Source organism: Chiloscyllium punctatum, chromosome 21 (assembly GCF_047496795.1).
Source record: "Chiloscyllium punctatum isolate Juve2018m chromosome 21, sChiPun1.3, whole genome shotgun sequence".
Taxonomy (NCBI): Eukaryota; Metazoa; Chordata; class Chondrichthyes; order Orectolobiformes; family Hemiscylliidae; genus Chiloscyllium; species Chiloscyllium punctatum.
Window position 1 is genome coordinate 15,313,611 of NC_092759.1, and position 21,187 is coordinate 15,334,797.

At 41.4% G+C, this 21,187-nt stretch overlaps 1 protein-coding gene across 4 annotated transcripts in view; it reads left to right on the top strand.

Moving 5' to 3' along the window:
• Positions 1 to 21,187, top strand: part of znf622 (zinc finger protein 622) — a 29,687-nt gene that overhangs the window by 4,598 nt on the left and 3,902 nt on the right. For all 4 annotated transcript variants that reach the window (XM_072591572.1, XM_072591571.1, XM_072591570.1 and 1 more), the window contains 4 exons: positions 4,455 to 5,066; positions 5,941 to 6,180; positions 9,912 to 10,074; positions 14,352 to 14,464. In XM_072591572.1, coding sequence (XP_072447673.1) covers positions 4,457 to 5,066; positions 5,941 to 6,180; positions 9,912 to 10,074; positions 14,352 to 14,464 — 1,126 coding nt within the window. In that variant the 5' untranslated portion in view covers positions 4,455 to 4,456. The remainder of the gene's footprint in view (positions 1 to 4,454; positions 5,067 to 5,940; positions 6,181 to 9,911; positions 10,075 to 14,351; positions 14,465 to 21,187) is intronic.

Sequence of the window (21,187 nt, forward strand, 5' to 3'; positions counted from 1 at the left end):
TCACAGGGAGGGACCGTTCTCTCCAGGACACCCTAGTCCACACCTCCTTAACTCCGAACACCCTCCACAGCCTCATGGCACCTTGCTCTGAAACCACATGTATAACACCTGTCTGTTTGCTTCCTCCCTCCTCAGTATCCAAAGGCCAAACACACCTTCCGGATGAAGCAGCGCTTTACCTGCATTTCACTTTAATCTAGTTTATTGCATTTGGTGCTCTCATTATAGTCTCCTCTACATTGGAGAGTTGAAGTGCAGACTGAGTAACTGCTTCATAGATTATCTACGTTCTGTCTGCAAAAAAGCTTCTTAGCTTCCAGCTGCATGCCACTTCAACACACCACATTATTCCCTGGCCAACATCTCTGTCTCAGGCCTCCTGCAGTGCTCCAGCAAAGCTCAGTGCAAGCTGGAAGAACAGCAAGTCATTTTCCATTTGATAACTCTACAGCTTTCCGGATTCAATATCAAGTTCAACAATTATGGGGTATGAGCTGTCCAATGTCATTACCCCAATGCCCACACACCAGGCCTTGCTATCACTTGGTCTGATATGACATACAACCTATTGTTAGCTACTAATGGTTTCCATTAATAGCCATTCACCCTCCTAGCCTGATCTTTAACCAGTCCTTTATCTGTTCAACTGTTCTTCTCTCACTCTTTGGGCTCTATTTCCATCTATCGTTACCCCCTCCCCACCATAAGTCCTGTATAAAAATCATTATTTTCCTTGCTTTCATCCATTCTGAGGAAGGGTCACTGGACGCAAAATGTTTGCTCTGGATTTCTCTCCATAGATGTTGCCAGATCTGCTGAGCTTGCAGAATTATTGTTTTTGATTCTTTATAGTACAGATAGTTCTTCTATAACACGGTTGCATTCTTATGCAACCCCGTGTTACAGAAAAATCGCTTAATGTGGTGGCAGTCATGTTACAGCCAACACATGCTTTAAAAGTTCACACTTTGGAAACAGTGTCCCCAATTCGTTTATCATGTTATACTGACAAAAGACGCATTTTGCCCTGCACTCAAATAGACAGAATTTTCTGATTTATTACATCTACAGTTTGACTTAGCTATTGCTGTTAATTCTGGGTCTTGACGTTAGTTTCTGCAATAATCATCTAGCGACAATACCACCTCCCCCATTGCCTCCCCCATCGTGAATAGAGAACCCAAAGCCTAAGAGACCCCCACACGGCAGACAAAGAGCCCGATGTCCAGGCAGGTGTGCGAATAGGGATGTCGAATCCTCTGATGTATTCACACAATTGAATTTAGACTTCCATTATTAGTTCAAATAATGTCATAGTTCTCACTGCCCATTTGTAGTCTGAAACTTTCAATCTCAACCATTACAATGATATAGTGTATTTCTAACTTATCTGAACTAATTCTTTGGTCCAGAAAAACATCCAACTGCAATCAGCATATCTGCAAACTGATGCCAGAAGGTGTGCAGCTATGGGTGTTTCCCCTAAGCAACTCAATCAATCCCTGATACAAACTGAAAGAATTGTGGCTGCTGTAAAATCAGAAACAAGAATAGAGATTGCCGGAAAAGCCCAGCATATCCGGCAGCATCTGTGGAGAGAAATCACAGCCAACATTTGGGTTCTAAGGAAGGGTCACTCGAAATATTAACTCTGATCTCTCTCCACAGATGCCACCAGACACGCCAAGCTCCTCCAATAATCTCTCTTTTTGTTTCAAGTCAATTCCTGACCCTTCTAATTAACAGTAGACTAAAGTTCTTCAAATGTTTAGTCTTAATTCTTCCCCAATGCAAACAAATTCCCAATAAGCCTTCAGGAACCTTCTCTCTCCTACACTCTGACTAAAATCCACTTATCACTAGGTCAAAATCCAACTCTTAGAACAATATTAAAATATTTACGCTACACACCCCCAACATTACAATATGTTGCTAGACGTTTGGCTAGCTCTACTGAAGACTGTAAAGTGTGTGTTAGGCACACTATTTACAGAGGAACCTCAATTATCCAAATATTATCTGAAGGAGATCTCAAGGTCCTGATAGAAACACTACATAAGAGGTGTTTCCAACACTAATCGCCTCTTTTGTTTATAATGCTTAAAAATGAACTCAGCTTACTGAAATGCTGCCGAGAACAGCGCTCTCTTCCTCGCGCTGTCTTCCACCCCATACTTTCCTGGGAGTTCGATCCAGGCATGTACCCTGAACCCCACTTCCCCAGATAATCTATCCAACATTGTTCTGTACAGGGCAAAGGTAGAATCAATCAAAAGTTGCAGTGGAAGGTTGTGTGTGCGCTGTGCGCGCTGTATTTGGAGACCCCTCCCCTGATTCGCCGGGGGGTGGAGGGTGGTGGCAGCGTTGGACAGGGTTAAGGGTGGATGGGGGTTGAGGCACATGCGTGATGTGCTGCTGCCTCGTCTCCTGAACAGGGTGAGGACTTAGCAAGTGCTCGCTGTGTCAATCCCATTGAACTGATGGGGGGGTGCGATGCTGTAGGCCGCTGACACACAAGTGTGTCTCTGCTCAGAAACAAACTCTGAGACAGAGAGAGGGAGCAAGGCAGGCAGAGCAAGGAGAAAGGAAAGGTCAGAAAGCTCCGAGCTCCACAGGAGAGGCATTGAATCAATTAACCGAATAATCAATTATCTGAATGAAATAGTGCCCATCCACCTTGTTCGGAAAATCGAGGTTCCTCTGTAATATATAAGTAGTGCCTTGAGCATTAGGCTGTCTCTTCACGAAAGAGAGACATTCCGAGGCATCCAACTCTGTATTTGCGCACTGTTCTCTGTATGAGGCTCTGCATTCATGACGAGGATACTGTCCTGGGAATGAGACTTTCTATGCACACACCAGCCTGATTTCGACACTCTATTCACACATCAGCCCTGACACCAGGCTCCTCATCCACAAAGTGGAAGTCTCCCGGGCCCCAGGCCCTCCACCCACAATGGGGAGACAATGGCCTAGTGGCATCATTGCTTGACGATCTCTCCCCTGCAGACTTTTCTTTTCAACTGACTCTTTGAAAAATTGATCTGAAAATGTGGATGATTTTGCAAATGGCTGACACAAAAAAATTTGAAGCCAAACAAGGGATTTTTAAAGTGTTTTTTTAAAAGAACTTGCCGTGAGGCTCACTTGAGCCATAAATGAGTTAAGAAAAATAAAAGTTAAAAAAGTAGTCTACAAGTAGGATAGGGAAGAAGTAAAGCTGTTGAAATTCCTGTCTCCCTCTTTCCATCCACTGCCCCCCCCCCCCCCATACCTGTCCAAATGCTGTGTCCACAATATATCCCCCGAAAAGTTATGTATGTATGTTGTATATCAGTGATGTCACAGCCAGCTTGCATTAATGTAAGATGTTCCAAAGTATTTCCCTGACGCTCTATATTAGAAAATTTGGCCAAAGAGAATTAGTTTTAAGGAGTATCTTAAAAGTGGTTAATAAGTTTTGAAAGTGGAGTCACAGGTAGATAAGGTAGTGAAGAAGACATTTGGCATGCTTTCCTTTTTTGGTCAGAGCGTTGAGTACAGGAGTTGGGAGGTCACGCTGCGGTCGCACAGGACATTAATTCGGCCACTTTTGGAATATAGTGTGCAATTCTGATTTCCCCTCTATCGGAATAATTCTGTGAAACTTGGAAAGGGTTCAGGAAAGATTTACACAACGTTGCCCATTTATCCTATCCATGCTCCTCATGATTTTACAGACCTTTATAAGGTCACCCCTCAGTCTCCGATACTCCATGGTAAACAGCCCCAGCCTATTCAGACTCTCCCCATGGATAAGACGTTGCCAGGATTTGAGCAATGGGGAGAGTCTGAATAGGCTGGGGCTGTTTTCCATGGAGTATCGGAGGCTGAGGGGTGACCTTATAAAGGTCTGTAAAATCATGAGGGGCATGGATAGGATAAATGGGCAACGTCTTATCCCTGTTTGTGGCAATGCAGAACTAGAATGCATAGGTTTAGTGCGAGAAGGAAAATATTTAAAAGGGAGCTAAGGGGGGATTTCACCAGGCAGAGGGTGGTGCGTGTATGGATTGAGCTGCCAGAGAACGTGGTTGAGGCTGGTACAATTACAACGTTTAAAATGCATCTGGGTGAATATATGAATAAGAAGGGTTTTGAGGAATATGTGCCAAGTACAGGGAAATGACACTAGATTCGGTTAGGATATCTGGTCAGCATGGATGAGTTGGACCGAAGGATCTGTTTTCATGCTGTATGACTCTAGAAGACAGAGCCAGTGAGAGAATTCAAGAGTGTGAGATCTTGCCAGCTGTAAATATAGCCAGCAATGTTGAGGTGAAGCAGATCTTGCTAACAGCAAAGATATAGCGATTGGACTCTGGATTTGATTTTTCATGGACAGTGACAATAATGTTTGTTCTTTGTGGACCTGATTTATTTTTCTGTGTTCTATATTTTATTTTTGTTTTAAGCAATGTCTTCCTACACCTGCATCACGTGTCATGTGGCTTTTGGTGATGCTGAGATTCAGAGGTCACACTACAAAACAGATTGGCACAGATATAACCTGAAGCGTAAAGTCGCAGAAATGCCTCCGGTGACAGCTGAAAACTTCCAAGAACGTGTATTGGCCTTGAGATCAGCTGTAGAAGAGAAGAAAAAGGGGACTGCCACAGACTGCACATCTTGTGGAAAAAGATTCGCCACCTTCAATGCCTACGAAAATCATTTAAAATCCAAGAAACACCAGGATACAGAAAAGAAGTTCACGAGCATTGCAAGTAAACAGCTGGAAAGGCTGAATGTGAAAAATTTGGAGGTAGGGATAAGCGAGGATGGAATGGACAAAGATACCGTGAATATAGCCATTCAGCAGGCAGTAAAAGCTCAGCTGGCTCCCTCCACGAGGAAAAGGACTGTTGTCCCAGTAACTGGAGACGCTGAGTCACAAGTCACGGTTAGTAGCCAACAAAACAAGAAGCCTGACAAACCACCTCGGTTACTCTGGTTCGAACAGCAAGCTGCAAAATTGGACCAGCTCGAGTCATTTGAGGAGGAAGTGACGATGGAGGATGAAGATGACGGTAAGTAATGGCAAATCAGCATCTTGTTTCTGGTTCAGTTTTAACAAGAGAATATGTCCACTGCACTAAAGTTTCCTCCTTTCACTTTTTAAGACATATTCTAACTCCAAAGCACAAGGAAACTCATTTGGCAAATCACCAGTGCTTATTTCAATAGAGTGGAGAGTGCGTCTTAACAAGCAGCATGTAATGACTGTACGCTCAGACTACTTCAGACCCTAATTAGTTTGTGCATTAAACACGTTTTGGTAATGCTGTAGTAATGCCTTACTGACAAAAGGTAATATTTGTGAACATCTGATACTTCTGCAGCCTCAATTGTTTAAAATTTCTTTTATAAGAGTTGCAACTTGTATTTCCGCTAACAAAGGTGTTCTCCGTAATAAATCAATTCACTTCTGGGTATGTTAATTTTGATTTAATTGATTTATTGTCACGTGAAAAGCTTTGTTTGAGTAGATCATAGTAAGCAAGGATGTACAGATCAGAAAGGTTTAGACAGAGGCTTGCCGGTTGCATTGCACAGGGTGAGCACTAGGCAAGAGCAACGTTAGCAAGGCTAGCATTATTTGAAGTTAGAGACTCCATTCATCAGTCTAATGACGTCCAGGAAGAAGCTGTTCCTGAACCTGCTGGTGCATGTGTTCAGGCTTCTGACTGATGGAAGAGGTTGCAGGAGGTTTGCACTGTACTCTTGGGCATAACAAGGACTTTGTTAAATTGATCTGCATTTGTTTGACAAAGAAAAGGTTGCCAGCTCTGAATGTATTCACACTTAAGCATTTGTACTGAGATTTATATAAAATAGAATACTGTTTTATATATATTGAGTATAAAAATGCCTTTGGTTTCAACTTTGCACTTTTTCTGCTAGGTGAATGGGAGGATGTGGATTCTGTCTGTGATGAGGAGGAACATTTTAAAAACGAGAGCCGAGCTGATAAACTGACTGAAGACTTTCCACCTGGCAGTATTCAAATAACAGACTGCTTATTTTGTTCACATCACTCTCGATCTCTATTTAAAAATATTGATCATATGACAAAGATGCACGGTTTTTTTATTCCTGACGTTGAATATTTAGTGGATCTAAAGGGTTTGATGAAGTACCTGGGTAAGTAAGAATGAAATGTACATTTTAACAATCTTCTTAGTGGCAAATTAATCTACCTAATTTTTAATGAGACATAAAGAGGAAAATTAAATAGGGTCACTTTGGGAAATTGTCTGATCTAAGTGTGACCATTAAAACAGGTTGTGTTAACTGAAAGGGTGGTTGTCATGCTGTGTTGAATCTTATACAGAGATCCAGACCTAGCGGAACAGAGATCTTTTGATCTTTTTACCTCTAAAATTGTAACTAACATTCCTTTCCCAACTGTGTTGCTATGGAGAACTGCCAAGCAGAGCGAACATAAAAGAACACTCAACAAACTCATGGACTAAACGTTGGCATTTTTTTTACAAGTGCAGTATTAATATTTGACATAGAATTGAGTGTCAAGAATGTGGTGCTGGAAAAGCACAGCGGGTCAGGAAAGTTCTCCGGCTCCTCAGATGCTGCCTGACCTGCTGTACTTTTTCCAGCACCCCACACTCGACTCTGATCTCCAGCACCTGCAGTCCTTGCTTGCTTCTGTATAAAATTGAGAATTTGGTGAAAATTAATCTGGTTGAGTCTGATTGCAAGGGATCTTGAGTGAGCAATGGGACTGTTCATTAATCTGATGGTTTCACTTTCATGTCACTGAGATGAGTGAAGACTCAGAAATTTAAGTCGACTATCAGTTGCTCATGATAGGTCATATTTCTCTGACTATCTATCATTTTACTGAGTTTTGAGAAGATTTGTAGCTCAGGTTGAGGTCTGGATGTAGGTTTGCTCACTGAGCTAGAAGGTTCGTTTTCAGATGTTTGGTCACCCTACTGTGTAACATCTTCAGTGACCCTCCGGATGAAACACTGGTGGTGTAGCCCGCTTTCTATTTGTGTTTGGATTTCCTTGGTTTGGTAATGTCATTTCCTATGGTGGTGGTCATTTCCTGTTCTTTTTCTTAGGGGGTGGTAAATGGGGTCCAAGTCAATGTGTTTGTTGATAGAGTTCCCGTTGGAATGCCATGCTTCTAGGAATTCTCGTGTGTCTCTCTGTTTGGCTTGTCCGAGGATAGATGTGTTGTCCAAGTGGTGTCTTTCCGCATCCGTATGTAAGGATACTAGTGAGAGAGGGTCATGTCTTTTTGTGCCCACTTGATGTTCATGTATCCTTGTGGCTAGTTTTCTGCCAGTTGGTCCATTATAGTGTTTGTTGCAGTTCTTGCAAGGTATTTTGTAAATGACACTAACTTTGCTTGTCTATTTAGGATCTTTCAATTTCATTAGCTGCTGTTTTAGTGTGTTGGTGGGTTTGTGGGCTACCATGATGCCCAAGTGGTCTGAGTCGTCTAGCAGTCATTTCTGAGATGTCTTTGATGTAGGGGAGAGTGGCTAGAGTTTCTGGACATGTTTTGTCTGCTTGTTTGGGCTTGTTGCTGAGAAATCGATGGTTTGTGCTCATTTTGTACCCGTTCTTTTTGAATATGGTGTACAAGTGATTTTCCTCTGCTCTTTGTTCCACTGTGCTGCAGTGTGTGGTGGCTCATTGAAATACAGCTCATGTTCACATCCATCGACATCAACCTGGCCAAAGAAACACTGATTACACCAATAGAAGAATCAAAGACACATAGACCAAACACCACCAACTTTGTCAGCAAGGACAATATTGCCAAGCTAGTGGACCTATGCTCTACCAACTTCAATAACAAAACCTACAGACAAGCCAACGGAACATCCGTGGGATCTCCAATATCACGGTTCTTAGCAGAGGTAGTAATACAGATACTCGAACAAACAGCTCTGCCAACCATCCAACCCAAACTTTGGGTCCACTAAGTGGACACCTTTGTCATCACTAAACAAAACAAATTGGAGGAAACCTTCAAGACTATCAATAAAACTCTTTCTGGCATAAAATTCACTAAAGAGGAGGAAAACAACAATAAACTGCCATTCCTAGATGTTTCAGTAGAACGAACAGCTAGTGGGAAACTTCTTACCAGTCTGTACAGGAAAACAATACAAATGGGCCAAATATTGAACTACAGAAGCAATCTTCCTAACATCCGCAAACGAAACTGTATCAGAACATTATTTCAACGAGCCACCACACACTGCAGCACAGAGGAACAATGTAGACCAGATGAAAATCACCTAAACAGTACTTTAAAAAAAAACAGGTACCCAATAAACACACTGGTAAAAACAATGACTGCAGATGCTGAAAATCAAATACTGGATTAGTGGTGCTGGAAGAGCACAGCAGTTCAGGCAGCATCCAACAAGCAGCGAAATCAACGTTTCGGGCAAAAGCCCTTCATCAGGAATAAAGGCAGTGAGCCTGCAGCATGGAGAGATAAGCTAGAGGAGGGTGGGGGTGGGGAGAGAGTAGCATAGAGTACAATGGGTGAGTGGGGGAGGAGATGAAGGTGATAGGTTAAGGAGGAGAGGGTGGAGTGGATAGGTGGAAAAGAGGATAGGCAGGTCGGACAAGTCAAGGAGTCAGTAACTGAGCTGGAAGTTTGAAACTAGGATGACGTGGGGGAAGGGGAAATGAGGAAGCTGTTGAAGTCCACATTGATGCCCTGGGGTTGAAGTGTTCCGAGGCGGAAGATGAGGCGTTCTTCCTCCAGGCGTCTGGTGGTGAGGGAGCGGCGGTGAAGGAGGCCCAGGACCTCCATGTCCTCGGCAGAGTGGGAGGGGGAGTTGAAATGTTGGGCCACGGGGCGGTTTGGTTGATTGGTGCGGGTGTCTCGGAGATGTTCCCTAAAGCGCTCTGCTAGGAGGCGCCCAGTCTCCCCAATATAGAGGAGACCACATCGGGAGCAACGGATACAATAAATGATATTGGTGGATGTGCAGGTGAAACTTTGATGGATGTGGAAGGCTCCTTTATGGCCTTGGATAAAGTCTGCCGACTTCTTGGCAGCAAACTCAAACAAGCAGACCAACCACGTCCAGAAGGTCTAGCTACTGTTCCCTATATCAAAGACATCTCGGAAATGACTACCAGACTACTCAGACCACTTTGCTTCATGGTAGCCCACAAATCCACCAACACACTAAAACTGCAGCGAATGAACTTGAAAGATTCAATACAGACAACAAGTAAAACTAGTATCATCTGCAAACCACCTTGGAACAACAGTGACAAACAGGCAGAAAACTAGCCACCAGGATACATGAAAATCAACTAGCCACAAAATGACATGACCCTCTCTCACTAGCATCCTTACATACGGATGCGGAAGGACAACACGTCCATCCTTTGACAAGCCAAACAGACACGCACGAGAATTCCTTGAAGCATGGTATTCCAACCATAACTCTATCAACAAATGTTGACCCCATTTACCACCACCTGATAAAAAGAACAGGAAATGACATCACTAGGGGAAATGCCATCACCAACCCAAGGAAACCCAAACACAAATAGAAAGCGGGTTACACCACCAGTACTTTATCCGGAGGCTCACTGACCATGTTACTTAGTATGGTGATGAAACGTCTGGAAACGAACCTTCCAGCTCAGCGAGCAAACCTACATCCATTATTTTTAATGCGTAGTAAATTGACTGTCAAAGGACAATGTGCATTTCTGAGTTGTAACTAATTTAAACAATCGTAGAGATAGTATTTTTAACTGTTTGGGTTCAGAACTTCAGTTTGAGATGCTAAAAGGTTTTGGATGAGGTATATTTAGTATAATATAAGGAGCTGCTTGTGATGTTTGCAATTTTATTTTTGCAGGAGAAAAGGTTGGTCTGGGAAACGTTTGCCTGTGGTGCAATGAGAAAGGGCGGTCCTTTTACTCGACTGAAGCTGTCCAAGCTCATATGGTTGACAGCAGCCATTGTAAGCTCTTCACAGATGGAGATGCTGCTCTTGAATTTGCAGACTTCTATGACTTTAGGTAACAAATTGTGTTTTTCATAATTTGCATGTCTTTTGAAGGGAAGTGATCCGACATTTGTTAGAAATATGGGCACTATTTTGAAAGTGTTTAGCATTTGACACTTTCACCTAATGTTGGTCAAATTGCCTTTTACCTCTCATCATCCACATTTTTCAATGCTTCCTCAAAGCCACTACTTTTAGCATTTGTTTATGGCTTAAAACTAGTTTGCTTAGATACGCATTACCAAACACAAACTGTCTAGCCCAGTGCTTTCCAAACTTTTACTATTGTGACCACATAGCAAGACATGAAAATTGTTGTGACTTCTAGGTATTGTAAGAGATGCTGGGAAGCTTGGGCCTGTTCGTGAGAGCACAGCTGTTACAACTTGAGTGGATCTCCATGATGGCCACTGCTACTCAAAACTTGGGACATCAGAATTTCAGTTTTTAGCATTTAGGATCATGGCCCCCATTTTGGGAAGCTCTGTACTGGTCTTAGGATAGGCATGCTTTCTCATCTGATTTGATGATCTCATCCCCAGCTAATCGTAGACTATCGTCCATTGTTTCCTCACTATTGCCCCATTTGTGGCCTTCTGAACAAGGGGCAAACTTGGAGGATATCTATTATTACTTTGACCACTTAAGTCTGTAAAAAGTCACCCTTGACTATTCAGTAAGCACTTGTAAGTTATACAAACCCTGGGTTTCCTTTTGGTAACATCAAGTAATCCTTTACAAACTCTGATCTCGCTTTGTCAAACAAAGTGTTGGGATCTTGAGAATTGCTTCTTCAGTGCTATTTGTTGAGCTGCTTTGGCAGCTTCCTCGCTTCTTGTTGCTGCTTTTAATTGGTTTCTCCATCTCTTTAATTCTCAACATGCTAATGCATATACTGTGAATCTTGTTGCTGATCACCTTAGCTTTCTGAAGTTTGGTATACACCCCGTCAACTTATGCTGTGACTCCCTGTTCTCCTGAAAAGTTCAGCCTTTCATTTGCAAGGGGACTGGAATTAAAGAATTAAGCAAGTATTGTTACAAATTTACAGGTCTTTGATGATGAAACTGCATCTGGAATACTGTGCTCAATTTGAGCTTTTGTACTTCTTACGAAGTTGAGCAGAATACTTGTGGATTGGGAGGCAGGAAGTTAGAATTTGGTGCTTGTCAAATGCTGGGGGAGGGGTGGGGAAGCATTGTATGGTCCCTTTAAAAGATCACATGCTTTCTCTAGGTTTTGAGATTTAAAATGGATGCCTGTGAGCAGCAGCTTGAAAGTTTGCAAGTATACAGCACCTGAATTGAAACGTTAGTATCGAAAGCTGGACAGTTGGCAGGCCAATCAGCTGTTTTGTTTATCAAAACAACAGGCTTTTGAATTTGGCCAATCAATTTGAACCAGAAACTTAGACACCCAAAAAACCTATTAAACTTAAGTCTGATGGTTTTGGCAGCATTGGACCAATGCGATTGTAGAAATATTAATGTCATCAAGGGTATAAAAGAAGGGGGCAGTTGGACAAAGAGCCTAGAGCTACCTGCCATCTGCCAGAGTTAATGGCTGTCAGCTCTCCAAGGAGAATCACTGCTCTCTCCACCTCCTCTATGTCTTAGAGAAAACACCATCTGAATAAAACACCACCTGGTACCAACAGCGCAAATAGTGAACATTCCTAACAGAAAAGTCGACGGAGAAGGCATTTCTGACAGAAACAAAAGCAGCTTGGATAATTTTGGAAAGTAGCGCAGGATTGATTGGTCATGTATGGTCTGCTCATGTTCCTGTTTCTTATGTTCATAAGCCCATCAGTATTCTTTCCAGTCCTTGTGGTTACTGACATTATAATGGCTACTTGCTCTTTGACACTATCTCTACTTCCTTCAACTGTCATCCCTTATGTCTTCGTAATGCCATTCCATTGCCAACCTTTTTTTGCCCTCTGCGAATACCTTGAACATGTTAATGTCTGACGAAGAAAAGAGAAAATGCAATTTGATTGGAGAATCTAATGCTGTCTGGCTAGTGGTGACCTTGGTGCTAAGGTTTTTTTTCTCTTGCTTTGAATTCCTGTGCCTCAGATGTATTTTGTTTTCCAATTCTCAAGCAGCAAGCTTTGTTTTAATGCACTTCACAATTTCTGTTTAAAAGTGTTACCCTCCAAACCACTGGTCCAAATGGTGTCAAAGAAGTCTAATAAAACATAATCAGTGAAAGCCTAAATTACAATTTCCCATCTTGTTACCTGTCAAACAGACTTGCACACAACATAATCACTATAGAAATCAAATTAGGATAAATGTGCTTAAAAAGTGTTGGTAAATGACAAGATGAATAAACCTCCCTGTAAATATCTGCTTTCTGGCCATATCTTTTGTGTTTTACAAAGTAGAAAGATTATTAGTGAAATCAAATTGCATTCTGCAGGAGCATACCCCCGATCAGGGACAAAGACACTGCAGGCAGGCAGGATTCAGCCACGTGGCAAACTTTTATTCAAGCAACAACCGGTTAATGCACGGAGAGAGCCAAAGCATCTTCCCAAATCTGGCCTTGACATGAGAACACAATTTTTATCTTAATCTTTGGCTCAGATCAGAAGAGAGATCACTAACACTGATTTATACCTTGAAATACTACATTTTATATAATAACGTTACAGTAATCACACAGTGTGGTCACTGAATCTTTCCCTCTTATTCCATGCACCTAAGTCTGTGAAACACCGAATCAATGATGGGCTTTCCTATGAACAGCTCCAGGTTCCCATGATCTCATGGTGTTTTACAGACTCTGTAATCTCCAGGTCTTAGGATCTTTCTATTCATCCTATGAACTCGCTTTCCAAAGTTACTGGTCATACTCCTTCAGGTCTGTCTCAGACTTGCTTATCTCTAAGGACAGCTTGAATCATTATTCATTTGTAGTCCATATGCTAGCTCTATCAAATTCCGTTGCTCCTTTTATGTATAATTGGGACAGTGAAAAATATATTAAAAATACAAAGAAAGTTGGTTTTAATTAACTGCTATAAGATTTGTAATATTAATTCCTGTTATCAAGTTAGTTAAGTGATACAGCTACTTCTACTGTTAGGACTTAAATTATTTGCAGCCTATTTATCAGATTAATTTAAGGCATTACCAGGCATCTTTGTAAGAGATGGGAGAAAGTTGTTGTGGTTGTGTTCGCCGAGCTGGGAATTTGTGTAGCAGACGTTTCATCCCCTGTCTAGTGACGTCCTCAGTGCTTGGGAGCCTCCTGTGAAGCACTTCTGTGATGTTTCCTCCGGCATTTATAGTGGCTTGTCTCTGCCGCTTCCGGTTGTCAGTTCCAGCTGTCCATTGCAGTGGCCGGTATATTGGGTCCAGATCGATGTATTTGTTGATAGCATCTGTGGATAAGTGCCATGCCTCTAGGAATTCCCTGGCTGTTCTTTGGCTTGTCCTATAATAGTAGTGTTGTCCCAGTTGAACTCGTTGCTTGTCGTGCACTATAAATGCCGGAGGAAACATCACAGAAGCGCTTCACAGGAGGCTCCCAAGCACTGAGGATGTCACCTAGACAGGGGACAAAACGTCTGCAACACAAATTCCCAGCTCGGCGAACAGAACCACAACAACGAGCACCCGAGCTACAAATCTTATCACAAACTTTGATAGGAGAAAGTGTTCCCTGAGACTAATTAACTTTGTTTTTCCCCTAATGCTTCGATTATATTCAGGTTATGTGTATCTGTAATTATGTTGAAATCTGTGATTATCTGAAAAATCTTTAACTAGAGCCTATTTCTTAATATTGTTAATAACTTCAAAGAAACAACCAATTACTACAAAATAACTTCAGCTGTTGTTTTCAAAGCTGCTTAATGAGTTAGGTTGTCTGGTTAATGGGCTGAGATTTACACCCCTGTTCTAACTGGTGCTGTTTACTTAATGGGATGACATCCTTTCATTAATGAGGCTGGGATCAATAACTCATCCATCCTTCGGCAACCTCTCATCAAACTCTCTTGGACAGTTGCTTGCAGGACCCCTTGTTGACCTTGGAGTCGGCCTGTTCAAAGGTACCATTGTGTTTCACTGAAGTGCCAGAGCAGGCTGGTGATTCTGTTTATCTCTCGTCAGCCATTTTGTGTCTTAATGCTGGAGCCAGTGGTCTCATGTTATTTAACCCATGTCAGCTATTTTGTGTCTTTCAAACATGGGCCACTCTTGCACGTTCCAGGACAAGAGAAGACTGTAAATCTATTTGCTGACTTTTTTTTGTTTTGCTTCTCTGTACAAATAGAGGGAGTTATCCTGATCACAAACATGGAGAAGATATTGATATGAAAGCTGCAGAGATACCAAACAAGAATTTGGAATACAATGAGGAAACAATGGAGCTTGTGCTTCCTTCTGGTTTGTATCCAGTCCTGATAGGTCGTCTTTCATCTGTGTTTTACAGACTGCGTTGAACAAGTTCCATGTTTATGGACTAAGTTGACAAATTAGCAGAGAGCACTATAGTTGGTAATAAGTGAAATACTGCAGCTGCTGAAAATCTGATTTTAAAATTAAAATACTGGAGAAACTCCGATCTGGCAGCATTTGTGGAGAGTTTGACTTGTTTTTAAAATTGTGTGTGTCTTCTGTCTATGTTTTGTTTACATAAATTAATGTTGGTTATGCAAAAAGATTCATACATTCTGGCTTATATTTTCAATTTCTAAATGTTCTATTCTCCTTTCTTTGAAAATTAACAAATCAGGAATTTGCCCTAAAATGCTGAACCCTTTCAAATTTCAGAACATCTTTTCTATTCTTTTTTAATAAAAATCTGTAACCAGCCTAAAATATAGAGTTAAGAATGGCTAACTTTACATTTAACCCTGATGCAATGTATTTAACTGAGGGGTTCTAGAGTTCTCTGGCATTTGTCCATATTCACTAGGAATTGGGCTTCAACATTCAGTATGATTATTACTGGTAAATCAGATTTTCAGCTATTAATGCCTCAAATGGCTATACCACAAGAACACTTGCCAGAGCAAGAAAGATAACTTTTAGTTACTTTATCACAATGTGTTGTCAAGGGTTTTAACAGTAATGTTCCACCTTTGTGATTAGATGGGCGATTGGTCAGCTTAATGGGAGTATGATCGTGCCAGGTTTTGTCAGAGCAACACCAGAGTGCCTTTCATTCAGCACTCTCTTGCACTTATGCTATCTGTTCCCTCAATTCTCTTTTAGGTAGATTTGGAAAGAAAATCTTCATTTTTAAAATTCATTTTCAGATTAAGCCTTCAGTAATATTTGTCATGTCATTTTAATGCATGCATTTAATACAGTAGGGGAGGAGAGGCAGGACACGGTAGGTGGGTAGAAAAGTGATCAAGGAGTCAGAAATATCAAAATGCATCTAACGTACCCAGGATCTAATTCAAAATGTTGATACAATTCAGTGCATCTGTGTTCTTGGTGGCACAAAGTGTAAAAGTTCTATTTTTGTATGTAATTGTTTGTCAAAATATTTGCCCATTTATTTCCCCAAATTCTGTTCTCAGCTTTTAAAATCAGATTTTATCCAATCTGCTAATTTGGTTTTAGCCATAATTGTATCCACTGTAATATCAACAGTATTATATTACAGTCACTGGTGCCTATAGATGTTCCCCAATTGCTCTGATGTGCACGACTTTGTTCCCCATTGATCAATCGACCTGTTAAAGTTTTTACGTATTTGAGCAAGGATTCAAGTGCTCATTGTAGTTTTTGACTTTTATCCCCTTTAACCCCTTCTGTCCAGTTAATAGTGGAGCAGTTAAAATTCCCCACGATTATCTTGGAGTGCTTTTATATTTTTGCATAATTCCTCCGATTCTATTCTCCGAATAGGTAGTTTGTCATGGACGTCTAGTGTAGTGGGTCCTTTTATTCTCTTTTCTCAATCCATAAGGACTGTCTTAGCCTGTTTTTGTTCCACATCCATAATATGATTCTTGGTAACTACTACTTCATCTTGTCCCTTCCGATAGATGGTTGCCTCTTGACCTGCTGTTTCATTACATACATTGTGTTGCTGTAATAAATTTGAACTAATTTAACTCTCTTTTACTTTATTCAACCACCTTGTTAAACTCTAGTTCTATAATTGTATTTCCTTGCCATCAATGCCTTCCTTGTATTTACCTGCTCTGTTCTATTTATGTTTGAGTTGCTTGCATTTGTTGTGGAGCCCTTTTTGGCACCTCCGTCTTTATCCCTTCTGTTCAGCGAGTACTGGAGCACTTCCTCTCCAAACATAGTTCCAGCATGAATAACATGCAGTAGATTTACTCTCTCCCTTTGAATTCCTCTCTAGCTGCCGAGATATGCCTTACTCTGGTGGGAAATACAGCCTTTGGGATTCTTTGGCTTGGCTTTAGAGGATGCTCTCTAGCCCCTTGTTCATCGAGTCCCTATTACTGCGACATTGCTATTCTGCTGTTTCCCACCCTAGACAGCTGTGGTCCCTTCTTCTGCATTTTGGCTATCTTCTCTTTCCTTGCCCTCAGATAGTGAGCCTATTAGACGTGTAGAGAAAACCAATATTGGTAAGATCTCCATTTCAATCTCTTTCTCAGTCCACAGTATCTGGCTCCATGTCTATTCTTGAATGTGTTTTTTTTTCCCTAGGAGTGTACTATCTAGATGGAAATTCTTCCCCCTTTCCAACTGTCGGAGTCTCTCCATTTCACACCCCAGACTAAGTTGGAGACAGCAAACATTTTAACTCGAGAGGGACTCTGCCCTTAGGCTCCCACGTTTTGTAATATCTTGGACGTGTCTTGTTTATGTATTTATTTATTTAAAGACATGTTTTATTCTTTCATGGGGAGGGTGTTACTGTCAGCATTTACTCTCCATTCTCGATTTACTGAGTCAGAGTCTGAGTGCAGCTGAAAACCAGTCACATTGTTGTGGGTCTGGAGTTGCGGGTAGGCCATGCCAAGTGAAATTATTAAATTATGTTTCAGAAAAGGACATTGGTGAACTAACTTTCGTATGACAATGATTTCATGGTTACAGTTAAACTAGCTTTTAATTCCATGTTTATTAATTCAATTAGACTTTCACTATCTGGGTGAGAAAGATTTGAACCCGTGTCCCCAGAGGATTAACTAGAAGCTCTGGATTGCAAGTTCAGTGACTATACTATCACCCTATCACTTCCTCACTGGCTACAAAACATTAATCAATTACGTAATAATTAGGCTATATGTTTAATATAGTGCTTGTACATTCCTGCTCTTGAACCAAACTAATTTGAAAACAGAATGAAGTCTTAAACCTCACCAATCCATTACCAACCCAATTAATATCTCGGTTTCAGTTGTCAGGACTTGCTGTGTCCAGCTCTCTCCTCTGAACCACTTTTCCTATAGAAAAGCAAGAAGAACTCAGGCATTGCATTGATGAAATTCATTTTTGTGCTGGTTAGGAAATCGAGTTATAACTTATTGTTAACTCTGAGAGTTGGGCTTTTTCATAAAGAAAAGTATCATGGCATCTACCTGACACTGATGATTTATTTTGTACATGTACTTTCCTATTTATGATGATGTAGAGGTGCCGGTGTTGGACTGAGGTAGACAAATTTAAAAATCTCACAACACTAAGTTATAGTCCAACAGGTTTATTTGGAAGTACTAGCTTTCGGACCTCTGGAGTCTTTTTCCTAGGGTGGAAATGTTAAATACTGGGAGGCATAGATTTAAGGTAAGAAGCAAAAAGTTTAAAGGTGGTGTATAAAGCACTTTTGTTTTCCAAATGTTTTTGGAGCTATTATGCTACCTACGAAGGAGCAGTGCTCCGAAAGCTTGTCCTTTCAAATAAACCTGTTGGACTCTAACCTGGTTTTGTGATTTTTAACTATTTATTGTGGGGGAAAGTCAGAGTCTGGGTTCGATGACGGAGTTTATTGCACAAGGAAATACCAGAGCTCCAGGGAGTGAGTGAGTCACCAACAGCGCAGTGGTCAGCTGCGATTCATTTCTCAACCCGGAGCACGTCAAGATACTTCTATACATCCTGTGATACAATAGGTCAGTGATGAGATTATTGTCTTTGTTACATGGTTTGTTTATGATAATCATTGCAGAATTGTTGATAGTTTTGACAAAGTCATTATCAATTTCAGCAAGGTTGTTAGCTTCAGTGCAGGCATTGTCAGTTTGTGTCTGCACGGAAGTCCATTGTTCTCATAATGGGCGCTAATCGCTCTTATGAGAAGGACGATTACTGCAGCCCTGGCTATTAGCACTCTGTATTGAGTCCATATCAAGCTGTTAGCATTTCTATAAAAGGTGTTGGCTGGACCTTTTGAGGGCAGTGTACGTTACTCATGTGCATTCTCTTCCCCCACCCACCTTAAACTAATCAGCGAGGTTAAGTGCATTGTGTTGACGTTCTGGTGGCCCCAGGCAGTGTCTGTATTTGCTCTGCTGTCTCCCTCCATATTGTGGTCTGGCAGCCATCTTATGTATCAAGTGACCAAGTCATGGCTCAGTGGCCATCTTGTGTGTCCGTGTGCCAAGTGTCCCCCTGCCCCATGCCATCTCCCACTTCATTATGATGAACATTCCTGATTGATAGGATCTCAAAAATAGAAATTATAATACTTGAGACTTCTTGTGATTGTACATTTAAGGGGTTTTATGCCCACATGGCATGTTTGATGGCTCGGAAGGGGCTTTTAATAGAACAGTACAGCACAGGAACAGGCCCTTTAGCACACCGTTTCAGCACTGACCATTCCAAACTAATCCCATCTGCCTGTGCATGAGCCAAGACCCTCTATTCCCAGCCTGTTCATGTCAGTCTAAATGCCTCTTAAACTATCATATCTGCTCTCATACATGCTTCTGCCACTTATCCTGGCAATGCATTCCAGGCACCTCTGTTTTTGGGGAAAAAAAACTTGCTTTGCACATCTCCTTTAAACTTCTCTCCTCTTACCATAAACCTAGGCCCCCTAGGATTCAACATTTTCACCTGAGGAAAAAGACTCCTGACCACCCTATGAGTGGCCTTCCACCAGGCTTTCATAATTTTGGATTGAATCAGGTCACCCTTCAGCCTCTGTCACTCTAGCAAAAACAGTTCAAGTTTCTCCAACCTTTCCTTACACCTATGACATTCCAATCCAGACAACATCGTGGTAAACCTCTATTGTACCCTCTCCAAAGCCTGTACATCCTTCCAGTAGTGTGGTGACCAGAACTGCACACACTGCTCCAAATGCGGCCAAACTAAATTCTTATGCAGCTGCCACGTGACTTGCCAAAAACATGATGGTAATTTAAATTAATCCCTTGTACCTGTCTATTGTCAATAACCCTCCTTTCCTTGCTAATTTATGTGCTTATCTAAAGGCACCTTAAACACCCATATCGTAGCTGCCTCCACTACTACCCCAGGCACCTAACACTGTTTTTAAAAAAACATCTTGCCCCTCTTTTTCCCTTAAATGTGTTCCCTCTAGGATTAGATGTTTTAATGCTAGGAAAAGATTGACTGTCAACACAATCTATGCCCCTCATAATTTTATAAACTTCTATCAGGTCTCCCCTCTGCCTCCATTGCTCCAAAAAAAACAACCATAATTTGTCTAGCCTGTCTTTATAACTCATACTGTCTAATCCAGGCAGCAGCCTCTCAAAACATTCTATATCCTTCCTGTAGTGTGGTGACCGGAGTTGAACACAATACTCAAAGTGAGACCTAACCAAACTTTTATAAAGCTGCAACTTCACTTCCTTATTCTTGTATTTAATGCCCCAGCCAATGAAAGGGAGCATGGTATATACCGTCTCTGTCATCCTATCTATTAATGTGGCCATTTTCAGGGAGCGATGGATCAGGACCCCAAGATCCCTGTAAACATCATTGCTGTTAAGCGTCCTGCTGTTATACATTTCCTTAACATTTGATCATTCAGTGCAGCACCTCATGCTTGCCTGGAATAAAGACTACCTGCCATTTCTCCATCCATATCTGGAACTAGTTGATATGTGACTGTATTGTTTGACAAGCTACTGTATTCACAACTCCCCTCTTCTCTCTCTCTCTCTCTTCTCTCCTTCGCCCCCCCCCCCCCCCACAATCTATCTTTGTGTTTTCTGCAAACTTACTAATCCACCAATCAATGTTTTCATCCAAGTCACTTGTATAAGTCGCAAATAGCAGGGGTCCCATTATGCATCTCTGCGGAATGTACTACTCACGGACCTCCAGCCTGAGAAACACCCCACTACCCTCTGCCTTCTATGGGCAAGCCGATTCTGAATCAATGCAGCAGATCCAAGCATGCATCTTAAATTTCTGTTACACCACGGGGTAAACCCTTCTGCTTAATTTAAAACCAGCAACACAGAAAAGATTTGTCTCATGCAGTAGTCTATAAAAGTTCGTGTGGCCAGGGCTATGTAAAGTAAAAATTTACAATTTATTTTTTGTTATACTTTTGAAGTAAATTAACTAGCCACTATATACAGTTTTTTTTCTCTAACCTATCTTTTTCCTTCCCTTGTGTAATACTAGTCTGATAAAACTCCCAATTAAGGTTTACAAAAGGAACACAGACACAGACACACACACATAGTCTTGTATCCCAGACCCCCTATCCCTAAGAATCCTCTTCAATCGCTTCCTGATCACCGGTCTATAATTTCCTGAATGGTCCCTATTTCTCTTCTTGAACTGAGGAACAACATTAGCTACTTGTCAGTCCTGAGGGACACCTCCAGTGGTTAGAGAGGTTACAAATATATTTGTATCTTTGTCAGTGCCATTTGCTGTATGCTTTCCTCCTGCATTTGACCTCCCAAAGTCTATGACATCCCATTGGTCCAGATTAAACTCCATCTACCATTTCTTCACCCACTTTCCAGCTGGCTATATCATACTATATCGTTTGATAATCTTCCTTACTATCCACAACTATACCAATTTTCATTATAAACTTAATATTTGGACCATGTTGTTTCATCTAAATCCGATTACAAACAGATCCCAAAACTGATCTTTGCAGAACACCACTGGTCACAGTCCTCCAGTCAGAAAAACACCTTCTACAGCTGCCATCTGTCTTCTGTAACCAAA